Source organism: Micromys minutus (genome assembly GCF_963924665.1).
Source record: "Micromys minutus genome assembly, chromosome: 28".
In the NCBI taxonomy this organism is placed as follows: Eukaryota; Metazoa; Chordata; class Mammalia; order Rodentia; family Muridae; genus Micromys; species Micromys minutus.
In genome coordinates, this window is record NC_137963.1 from 17,410,351 (window position 1) to 17,422,473 (window position 12,123).

The 12,123-nt window shown below is 37.6% G+C and overlaps 1 protein-coding gene across 2 annotated transcripts in view; it reads left to right on the plus strand.

The window, feature by feature from the left end:
- The window catches only part of PTBP3 (polypyrimidine tract binding protein 3), an 80,102-nt gene that overhangs the window by 18,069 nt on the left and 49,910 nt on the right, over positions 1–12,123 (plus strand). The window contains exon 2 of one of the 2 annotated variants that reach the window (XM_080940281.1): positions 5,634–5,718. In XM_080940281.1, coding sequence (XP_080796407.1) covers positions 5,685–5,718 — 34 coding nt within the window. In that variant the 5' untranslated portion in view covers positions 5,634–5,684. Of the gene's footprint in view, positions 1–5,633; positions 5,719–12,123 lie in introns of those variants that run through there. The other variant, XM_080940282.1, reaches the window with a different exon arrangement.

Genomic DNA, 12,123 nt, shown 5'->3' on the forward strand with positions numbered 1-12,123 from the left:
AAGATCCGCTTCACAAGCAGACACCAAAAGTGAGTAGATACACAGTAAATTAAAAACTGAAAAGATACAGGTCACTCTATAAAGATGAAGGGGTAGTTTAGCAAGCTAGAATTATAGTTATAAATATGTATTTGTGGGCTGGAGAGATGGCTCAGGGATTAGGAGCACTGACTGCCTTTCCACAGGTCCTGAGTTCAATTCCCAGCACCCACATGATGGCTCACAACCATCTGTAATGAGATATGATGCCCTCTTCTGGTGTGTGTGAAGACAGCTATAGTGTACTCATATATAAAACAAATAAGTCTTTAAAAAAAAGTATGTATTCCATTCTGGAGCCACCCCTTTATATAAAGCAGACATTACTAGTTATAAAAGAGTAGGCTTATAAGGCAAAGGTAGGCAGATTTCTGAGTTCAAGGTCAGCCTGGTCTACAGAGTGAGTTCTAGGACAGTCAGGGATTTGAAACCCAAATCCCTTGCAAAACTTACATGTCTAAAAATATTTATATTATAAATTCTAACACCAAAACTACAGTTATGAAATAGCAAGGAAAATAATTTTATGAGGGTCATCACAACATGAGGAACTATATTAAAAGTTCACAGCATTGGGAAGGTTGAGAACTACTGCACTGAATTATTTAAGCAAGGGTGCTTTGCGGCGTGCATGCATATTTAACGTAGAGTACATGAAAAAAGTTACACGTTCTGTGAAGGAAGTTATAAAGGAGAACAATCAGTAGGGTAAAAGCTCAATACAGCAGGGGACAAGATCCAGGACCCTGGCTGGGAATGGCAGAGGAAGTAAAAGGGGAAATACAATTAGACTGTCTTCTAGGCAACTAATATGCACATGTAATATAGTAACTCTATATAATTATACTTTATTTCTGTTTATAGATTACTAAGAGCAGGACAAATGAATGTTTCATTCTGGAAAGTTTTACAAAAGGTTGTTAGTTCATCTGCTTGAAGGTAGTACTTGGGTATTTATTTTAGTATTTCAAGAGTATGTTCATTTAATTAAAGATCCCAGAGATTTAAGACTTTTTTGATAGTTTCTCTTACAGTCTTGATAGGTAAAGAAATGATACCTTATCCTAGAATTACATGTGTATGTTATATCTGGTCTAAATTTAGATTTTTGGTTTAGTTTCAAAATCTTAAATTTTACTTCAGTGGCTTTCCTCAGTTGATGGATTGTCTTCTAATCACATTAATATTCTTTCTTGAATTGCAAATAAAACCAATTCCCACCAAATTTGAAAATGAAACTTTCGTACTGTTTACTCACAGTATTTCTTTGCTTTGTTGGCCCTGTATATTTAGTTTTCAGTCAGAGGGAGCTTCAATAATTGATGCTTGAAGCAAATGAAGCTGATTTATGTGTTGACATCATCATCAGAGAGCTAACAAGTCCACAGGAAATTGCTGGACTTACGTAAACTAACCATGTGTTTCTAAGGAGACTGTTGCTGCAGTCTTAACCTCTCTTCCACACCTGCCACATGATGTCTCAGTTTTCATTCTAGTAAGACCTTCTTGGCAGTACTGTTACTTGTTTACTCAGATGCACTCTTTCCTCCTGCTGAGCATCTTTGTTGTCTTGGAGGAGAGAACTGAGTCCCTTGCACACATATGCGTCACACAAAGGAGTAATAATAAACCTAACACAAGAGTGTGTCCTTTGTGATTGACCTCTAAACATTTGAGATTACCCTGTTCTGTGGGGTAGTAATTCATGTTCTTAATAAACAGTTGCATGCATCTATAAAGATATATTCTGTAATTGACAGTAGGTTGTTTCAGCTGCTCTGGTATGAACAGTGTTCTGGGAATATTCTTATATCTGTCTAATCCTGTATTGTGTATAAGTGAGCATATCTTAGGTGTGTGCATATCATTAGGTCACGGGGATCCTTCAGCTATCCATGTTTGGCTTTCGTAGGTTGAATAATGTTACAGGTTGTACCAGTGTATGTTCCCACTAAATCACATCCAGCTAAGTCCCAGTTAATTCTAAGAGTTTTGTTGCTCTGTTTTGCTACCTTTCTTCACATAATGGCATTTTGTTAGGGTCTTAACTTAGGTGTTCCTGAGTAACCGGTAAGAGTAAACTTGTTTTCCTGTGTTGATTGCATGTAATGCTAGGAAAATGTTTCTTGTTTATTTACAATGTGTGTGGTTTTACTTAATTCCTGTGCTGGGCTGTTAGACTTCTCTTGTGTGGGAAATAGTCTTGTTGTAGAGTGAAAGCAAAGAAAATAAAACCAACAAAAGCTATCCTATGCTTGGGTAGATGTTGTGTCCATACTTCAGAGGCCAACGTCTGTCACAAAACTACACTCAGTGTTGGTGAGGCAGAAGTTGTTCTCTCAAGCCAGGCTTCGAGTCATGGGGCTGTGTGAATGGAGGAGGGAGATCCTTTCACAGGAAGGGACAAAGTACAGGTGCTAGACAGTGGCCTCTTGGTGAGTTGCTGTTCATTGTCTTCCATTTGTATCTTAACTTATTCTCATTTCTTGTCTTTTGCTCTCTTATATATATTTTTAAGGCTTTTAAAAATGTTTTTAAGGTTATAAATGCTTTGTTTATTATACACACAAACATTTTCTTTCACTTGTTCATTTACTCTAAATACAAAACTTAACTTCCAAGTATGTATCTGTATTTTTTTCCTTTGCATTTTTGCTTTTTGTTGTCATTGTTGGTTGTTTGAGGCAGTTTCATTGTGTATTTTGGGTTGATCTGAAACTTCTGGCTCTCCTGCCTCAGCCTCTTGCGTTCTGGGGTTACAGGCATACACCTAGTTACTACTACTACTACTACTACTATTATTATTATTATTATTATTATTATTATTATTATTATTTTGTATAAGAAATAGTGCCCTACTCCATAATCACAGAGTTATATTCCATTATCTTCTGGAGTTTTAATTATTTTTCTTTTTACATTTAGCCTGTAGTCCATATACATGTATTTTTTAACATTTAAACATGATCATTTTTAGAGTATTCTGTGAGTTAGTTGGTCAGATAAGAATTTTAGAACTGTCACGACAGGCAGGGCCCAGCTACTGATCCTAATTGTGTGAGTGAAAGAAATGAGTAATTGTGAAAATCAGAGAAAGGAAATTTAATTAACATGCACCAGGAAGAGAAACGTAAAGAGCCCCCCCCCCCCCCCCCCGTCTGTGTCCATCTTTGTTGTATTAAAATAGGTTTAGGTAGAGAAGCATAGTAGTGGGTGGGCTAGAGCTGTGTGTAGCTCAGCACTGCTGATCTAGGTGCAGTCTGTTCATTGTTTCTTTTCTGGTGTTGCTTGGTGGTCAGGAGTTCCTACTACACTAGGGGACAAGCAGCTTCTCAGATTAGTCATGCTCCAGAGTGCTGCCTTTCCTTTCCATTGGCGACACTCACCCTCATTTGGGTCATAGTTTGTTGTGTGAGGTTCTGTTGTTTCTGGACCCCTTGGTGACTACAGGTTTAAGACATTGGAGACCTTTCAACATTTTGTGGGGATCTGGAACAGGACATTATAAAAAGCTGACCATAAGGTGCCTCAGGTACTCTTACATTTGTTCGTTGTGCCTTGAAGTGAAATAAAGTTAGTTAGGTATTACCTTTTTCCTAGGTAGTGATTAACATGCCTAGGTGCATAATTATGGCACATAGTTGCAAAGTGGGAGGTGAGATACCAGGATTTCATCTGCTTTTAGTGACTTTATGGGCCTAAGTGAAGGGTTGGTGGTTTTTGTTTGTTTGTTTTTTGTTTTTGTTATTTATTTATTTAGGTCTGTTTTGTTTTATTTATTTTTTTTAACAAAGGCAGGTTTTAAGAGCCTTTTACCAAACCAGCTGTATTTTGACACAAAACATATTGATACTAAAGACATATATATGTAGAGGATATATCTATTAGCAAAATACATTTTAACAAAATTCCATTTTAAAACTGTTGGATACATTAGAGAGAGAGAGAGAGAGAGAGAGAGAGAGAGAGAGAGAGTGAGAGTGTTTCTCCACAAGATAAGATTTCTCTGTATAGCCCCTTGAACTCCCTTCATAGACCAGGCTGACCTAGAACTCAGATCCGCCTGACTGCATCCCAGGTGCTGGGATTAAATGCCTGTGACACTACCACCCGACAAATTCCTACTGTATTTAAAACTCAGAACCTTAACTTTATCTGCAGGTAGACTGCAAGCTATAAAGTTTGTTTATTATCAGATCAAAAAGCACAGTAATACCTTTCATATCAGAAATTAGGAATTTCTGTGCTTTAATGATCCTGGTCTTTAGATTTGACATTTTTCTTTCATCCTGGTTGACTAATTTCTATGTTTTGGGGGTGGGGTGTTTTTGTTAAACTTGAGTAAAAGAGCCAAGGGTAGTAATTTCTGGATGCTTAAAGCGTTTTTGTTTAAATAATTGTTTTTGTAGTAATGGAGACATTTTGGAGGTTAGTCTTACCGCAGGAGCCAAAATGTTTGTAGTAGGGGTTGGAGGGCTACCTCAGCATCTTAAGAGATACTGCCTTTGTTGACTGTCAGCACCCACAGTAGGCAGCTCAGATGACCTTGTAACTTTGTTTCCAGAGGATCTAATGCCTCTTTCTAACCTCCATGGCTCCCTGACAGCCCCTACAACATACATTTACATAAGGAAGCACAAGTTTGGAATGAAAATAAGTATTTGTGGTAATATTATTCTAAAATTTATATAGTTAAATTTAAGTTAAGATTAAGTTTTATCACCCAATGAACCAAAATGCTTAATTTTTTTAAATCACCAGGATGAACAAAATTGATTGATTTGAAGTAGATTGGCTTTGCTTTTTATTTCATGTTTATTATTCTTTTATAACCTTGGTTATCTATATTAGGATTATAATGAAAAGACTTATTTGATGCATTTTAAGCGTTGAGTATTCAGATGTTCAAATAGGGCAGAACTCTTGCTTGAATAAGTCTGGTGGCTCATCCTGCAGTCCCTGCCTGTACTCAATGCAAGAGCATAGGGAGATCACCACTCAGTCTTGGCTATATAACAAGACTCTTACCTCAGAAAAGCCAAGGTCTGAGGCTGGAGCTGAGTCATGTTTGCCCAGCATGGTCAAATCCCCAGCACCAGAAGACAGACTCTTCTCTCTTTCCCTAAAATAATAAATTTCTAAAAACATATTTGCTTAAGAAATAGTATACACAAAGATAGTTTTTAGAATTAATGATATGGAAACTAATAATTATAAAACATTTGACCAGTATAGATATGAATTGTGCCCTTGTAGCTCTATTTTTAGAAATGAGTATTCAAAGTCAAGATTTTTTTATAAATTATTTGCATAAACAAAAACTGTCAGAATGTAGTCTCCTAAACACAGTTTAGTACTTCAAACACTGAATGATTGGAACTGTTAGAGGCATTTGCAAAATTTTGTCTCCAGTTTTTGCCTTTTTAAAAATAGGTATCTGCTGTCATTTTTTCTTACCACACAGTTTGCTCTCAATCTTCTTAAATATCTTTATACTTAAATAATAAAATAATACTTTTGGTTAATTTAATAGTAAATATAGAACATTATTTTAAAACTTGCCTTATTAATTGAGTACTAATTTTGCTTTTCAGCGGGGATCTGATGAGCTTCTTCCTTCTGGTGTCATTAACGGACCTTCTACCATGAACAATTCTACTCCTTCTGCAGGTGTGTATGGTAAGTTTTAACACCCTGTTCTGTGTTTTCTTTTTGTGAGCTTCTTCTTTTTTTTTTTTTTGTTTCATTGTTTTTATGTGTCACTGTTTACAATAAAAATGAGTGAATTTTACTTAATAAGAGAAGTGTAAAGAGTCAGCTAAGGAAAAAAAAGATAGTATTGAAGAAATTTAGAAATGGGTTCATCATGTTGTACATCTACCCCAAAATAATGAATTGGGAATATTTTGTAGGCAGAGAATTTGCTAATGTAAACATGTAAACAGTAATGGAGAGTTGAGACTAAAGCCAACTTTGTAAGTTGGGCTCACATTAGGGTCCCTGGAGACGAAGCTGGAGATCTGTGTAGTTGAGCTGGTAGTGCTTGTTATGTAGGCACGAGGGGAAGAGAAGAGAGAATCGTTAGTAGCCAAAACAAGGAGCTCTAGGTTTAGTGAAAGACCCTGTCTCAGAAATTAAGGTGGAAAGTGTTAGAGGAAGACACTCAAATCAATTCTGGCTGCTATGAGGATGCAGTGCATGGGTATGCACATGCATGCCAGGAAACACGGAAAGGTGAATGCTGATACTCATTACCTTTTCCTTTTTATTCATTCTAGAAGACTCGATCATGGGAAGATACTGCCCACGTTCAGGGTGGTTCTTCCCACATCAGTAAAGCCTCTTTGGAAAGCCTTCCTAGACTACACCCAAGGGTTTAGATCCCAGATGAGTCTAAGTGTCTTCAAGTTGGCAGTCAAGATTAACCAGCACACTTAGAACAACTTGGAAGCACTGAAAATATGCAGACAGCCCGACTTTGTGTGTGTGTGTTGGGGGGGGGGGGTGTTTGGTGTTTGCCTTTGTTTTTAAAGCTCTTAGGTCATGCATCAGAGATACAGATAGGCTTGAGCACCATTACTGAAATTTTTATTACCCTTCTCAGGAGTGGTCCAATTCCACAGAGTTGTTGCCTTCTGGGATTTCAAATAAAGGTCTGACCAGCACATCTGTCCTGCTTGGTTCTAGCTTCTCTTAGATATTTTGTCATTTCTTTCGCCTTAAAAAATATGCTATTTTGGATAATTAGAATATTTTTTGATTCACTTTGCCTTCTCCAACTTACTGTGCAAGCATGAGGTCCTGACAGATCACCAGAACCCATGTAAGGCTGGTTCCCATGAGGTCCTGACAGATCACCAGAACCCATGTAAGGCTGGTTCCCATGAGGTCCTGACAGATCACCAGAACCCATGTAAGGCTGGTTCCCATACGTGCCTGAAACTCCAGGATAGGAGTATGAGGGGCAAGAACAGCGAGTACTTGGAGTGTTGTTGAGTATTCTGTTTTGGAGGGTATAGTTTTCATTTCTCCATGTCTCTTATTTTTTGCCGAGGTGTGAGGTAATCTAGTCTTTACAAATGTTAGACAGACCCTACCCAGCTAGACTTGTTTGCTTTATGCCTCTTTTAATGTTCCTTCTACAGTGTCCTAGATTCTCAGAGCACTATGTCTTTGAGAGGGAGAGGGAGAGGGAGAGGGAGAGAGAGAGAGAGAGAGAGAGAGAGAGAGAGAGAGAGAGAGAGAGAGAGAGAGAGAGAGGTGGGGGTGTAGTAAAATAATAGTACTTTGAATTTCCCTATGATTTCCACTTAGTAATAATGTGAAATAAACTTTTATTTTATTATGCTGGAATTGGACCCAAGACCTCAAATATATTAGGATGAAGTTGTATCTTTAGAACCAAAGAAACCTTTAAAAAATAACTTCATTCTTGTAATAATCTAAACCCAGGTTTGTTTGAACTTGTGATATATCTGTCTCTGCCTCCAGAAGGCTTCTGATGTTACGGCATTCACCACTGTGACAATGTGAGTGTAGCTCATAACTGCCTGCAACACCAGCTTCAATGAGTCTAACATTCTCTTTTGGCCTTATGGGCATCCATATATATGTGGCATACACACACACACACACACACAGAAAAGTCATAGAAATAGACTTTGATACTTTCTTAAGATACATTTTTTTTTTTTGAAACAAGATTTCTTTGTGTAGCCCTGGCTGTCCTGGAAATCATTCTGTAGACCAGGCTGGCCTTGAACTCAGAGATCTGCCTGCCTCTTCCTCCTGAGTGTTGGAATTAAAGGTGCATGCCACCATTGCTCAACAATGTACAAACATCTTAATAAAGTTATACTGTGCACCAAAGTGAAAGCCATGAATACTGACTTGCTGAGTGCTCGCTTTTTCTTCAGTAGAATCAGAAAAATAATTGTAGATAATTTGAATATCAAGTCTAGGAAATTACTTTGTATTGGTAGGAATTTTTTTTGTTTGAAAACAGGAATTAGTTTGTATCAATCACTTTGAAGTACATGGCTGAGTCATAAAATTTTTGTTATGTGTGGACTTCAGTGATGGACTAATGATGAATGGCTATAAATTTATCAGAATATAGAAGAAAACTGAAGTAGGTTATTACAGACACTGTGGTGTATCTGCAGCAGGCAAGCTTCTGAAGGGTTTATGCCACTGAGAGGACAGAAGCCTTCTGTGCCTGTGGAGGAGCAGCTTATTCAGTCAACTCCATAGGCCATTTGTGTGGTCTAACGCTCAGGCAGAAGCCGTATCTGAAGGGACACACTAACATTCTGCCACCTTGTTAAATATTAAGCTTTATAGCACTAGTTGTTTCTCTAGAGGTAGATCTTTGAGTGTCAGGTGCCATGGGTCACTGGGACTTTGTCTTGGAATGTTGGTATATCTAGTAGCTAGATAAGGCTCTGTGCAGTTGAATGTTGATTGCTAAAGTACACAAACTTTAACATTTGTCTTGGGCCTTGTTAATCTCTCCACTTTTCAGTAAGAACAGTGTTCTTACTCTGATTATGTGGCACCAGTATTTACAGTTTAGTAATACCTCAAAATGTTCTCTTAGCCAGGACTCAGGAAGCCTAAGCAGGAGGATTTCAAATTTGTGACAGCACATTTCAGGCCAGCCCTCACTACAAAATTCTATCCTACCTTAAAATGATGATAATAGGGCTGGAGAGATGGCTCAGTGGTTAAGGGCACTGACTGCTCTTCCAGAGGTCCTGAGTTCAAATCCCAGCAACCACATGGTGGCTCACAACCATCTGTAATGGGATCTGATGCCTTCTTCTGGCATGTATCTGAGGACAGGCTGCCCCGTGTTCATATAAGTAAAAACAAAGAAATCTCTTAAGTGAATTTAAACATATTAGGTAGAGTTGCTCCTGTATTGTTAAGTCGGGATCCACTGAAGGAATTCAGAAGGATGTCAGTACCATGTAATAATTGATTTTTTTTTAAAGTTAGCAAATGATGACAAAATTGAACGGATACAGTCTGCTAATAGAGTTGCTGTCTCTTTATGGCATGTGAAATTAATTAAGGAAAATTGTGAGTTGATTTATTGCAAGCTTTGTAACAGGATAGTGATAAAGTTGTGTGTCATATATGCCTTGCCAGATTCCCACATTTTCAGCTGTTGGCCTGGCCACCAAGTGGTCCAACAGGATGGAAGTGGAGGCAGAAGGGTCTGAACTTGAGGATCATCCTTGGCTATATTTTTAAAAAGTGGAAAGGAAAGGAAAAGTGTGTGTGGTTGTGGTGGTGGTATGTGTGTATAGGCAATAGGTAATAAAGATTGAAAGCTGCTAGAAAAAACCCGACCCGATCCTTCTTATTCATATACTTTTGTACCTGCTACTTTTAAATCAAGCTCTGCATATTGTCCACGAGAGATAAAAAGAGTGTTAGTCTCTCATTATTAACTTGCAGATTTAACTGTTAGGTCTAAATACACAGAAACCTTCACACTAATGAATTCAGTCTACTAAATCCCATTCTTATTTTGGTACTGAAGATTTTATGCTTCATAAGGACACTGGAACGCTGGTACCAAGTTGTAACTCTCCAGGCAATGTCTCTTTAGATATTGTTTGTGTTGTTTTAAAATCTCATGTATGATGGGCTACTTGAGAGGCTTGGGAGGTAAAGGTACTTACTGCCAAGCCTTGTGACCCCTGAGTGTGATCCCTAGATAGTTCCTACGTGGTGGACGGAGTGAACTGACTCCTGTTGTCCTTTGACTTCTACACATCTGCTGTGACACACACATCTACATAAAATCAATAAATAAAATGTAAGAAAGCATCCTTTCTTTCTTGTAGGTACATGTTCTGTGAGAGCTTTAAATGGTGAAGCTTAGTTCTAAAATGAAGAATATCCCTTCCTATGAGCTTTACCTAAAATAAAATAGACTTAAAGATAATTTGACTCAACTTACATTAATTTGGTTTTTTAGATTTATTTATTTCATGTATATGAGTACATAAAATATGAATATCATAAAATGAGTAGCTTTCTTCAGACACACCAGAAGAGGGCATCAGATCCCATTCAGATAGTTGTGAGCCACCATGTGGTTGCTGGGAATTGAACTCAGGACCTCTGGAAGAGCAGACAACGCTCTTAACCACTGAGCTGTCTCTCCAGCCCTAATTTGTTTTTGTATGGTGCTTTTACTAGTGTGTGTGCTAGTGCACCCTTGTGCACAGGACAGTGTTTTTTATATCTGGAAACTTGAACATGGATCTGCGGTTTTAAGGCTTTTTTTTTTTTTAAATGTTCTGTAACTATGAAAACATTTCAGCACTTCATAACTAATATTATAACTTATGTTCTCCTTTTAAATATAGTTGAACTGATACTTCTGTTTACTAAAAGACCTGATTGTTATTTCAGACCATTGTTACTCGGATTAAATAACTACTTTTAAAGTCTTCTTTTTAGCTACAAGTGGCCTTGACTAATAAGTGCAAGTGTGTTATGGGACCTGGGGTCATCTCTGTATACTGTTGTCTGTTCTCCTACTGCTTGGAGACTTCTTTCATCTCAGATTGTAAAGACGGCGGTTACCTTTTAGCAAGAGAGACAGCCTAGAGCCGAAGTCATTCATAATTTTGTATGTTGCTATTACAAACATAATAAGCAATGTTGCTTAACTTCACAAGCATAATGTTAAATATTTAACATATATCAGTATATGTTATATTATTGGCTCATTTGCACAGTGCTTAAGACCATAAATATTAATCTATGTTGTGAGAAATCTATGCTTAGAAGATAAATGTAAATAGAAAGAGGAAAAACCTCATGTGCATAAAGCATTCGTGTGTTTCTGTGTGAGTGAATGTGTTATGTGTGGGTGTCTCAGGTACCAGTAGAGGTCATTGGTTCCCTTAGAACTGGGGTTATAGGTGGTCAGCCACCTGGTGTGGGTGCTGGAAACGGATTAGGGAAGAGTAGCAGCAAGAGGTCTTAACTGCAGGTCCATCATTCCAGCTCAGACTTCTTGATTGGCTGCTGATTCTGCAATCTATTTATGAAGCTATGATAATATTAATACTAAAATTTATTACTGGCCACAGTAAAAAAGGAAAGTTATAGAGAAATACTTTGATATAGTTATGAGCTCTAACAAATGTACACAAGATTAATACAATATATACATGGTTGGATATGTGAGTGTGTGTTTGTGTGTATGTATGTGTATGTATGCATATCTGTTTTCCTTTCCTCTCAAAACAGAATTTCCAAATTATTACTAGACTGACACACAAGAATACAAAACCAATTTTCTCCTCTCATTTGAAAGTGGAAGGTCAATGGTAAAGAAGACAGACAGATGAAGTCCAGCCTTACCCTCTTCTCCAAGGATTGGGAATGATGGTTGTTTAAGTAAGAATGGCTTCCATAGATCGAGTATTTGATTTGCTTAGTCATCAGGGAGTGGCAGCACTTGAGCAGAGTTAGGAAGTGTGACCTTTTTAGGATAGGTGTGGTCTTGTTGGAGGAAGTGTGTCACTGGGAGAGGGAGGGATGTCAAAAGGCCAGTGTTGCTCTCTCTTTTGGCCAGTGGATTAGGACAGAGCCATGCTTCCAGTCACCATGATAATGGACTAATAAACCTCTGAAACTAAGCAAACTCACAATTAAATGCTTTATTTTGCTCGAGTTGCCTTAATCATGGTGTCTCTTCACAGCAGCGGAACAGTGACTGAGCAATAAAGTGCAATTTTATAATTTGAACCAGTAGTCACAAGTTATAGTAGAAGATGAAATTAGAAAATCTGGTTCCCAATCAAGAAATCATCTACCCATATTCCAGAAGATCTAAAAATATACCACGTATGTAGTTTGTTTTGAATTACAGCACTCTCACCTATATTTGAGTTAACATACCATACTTAAATAATACTCCTATGATCAGCCTGGCTTAATCCATGCATACAAGAACAGGCCAAAACCAATGAATTATAAACTATGTCACTACATCAGATGAGTGAACAGAGACCCATATGACCCATTAATAAAAGCATAATTATAGCTATTGCT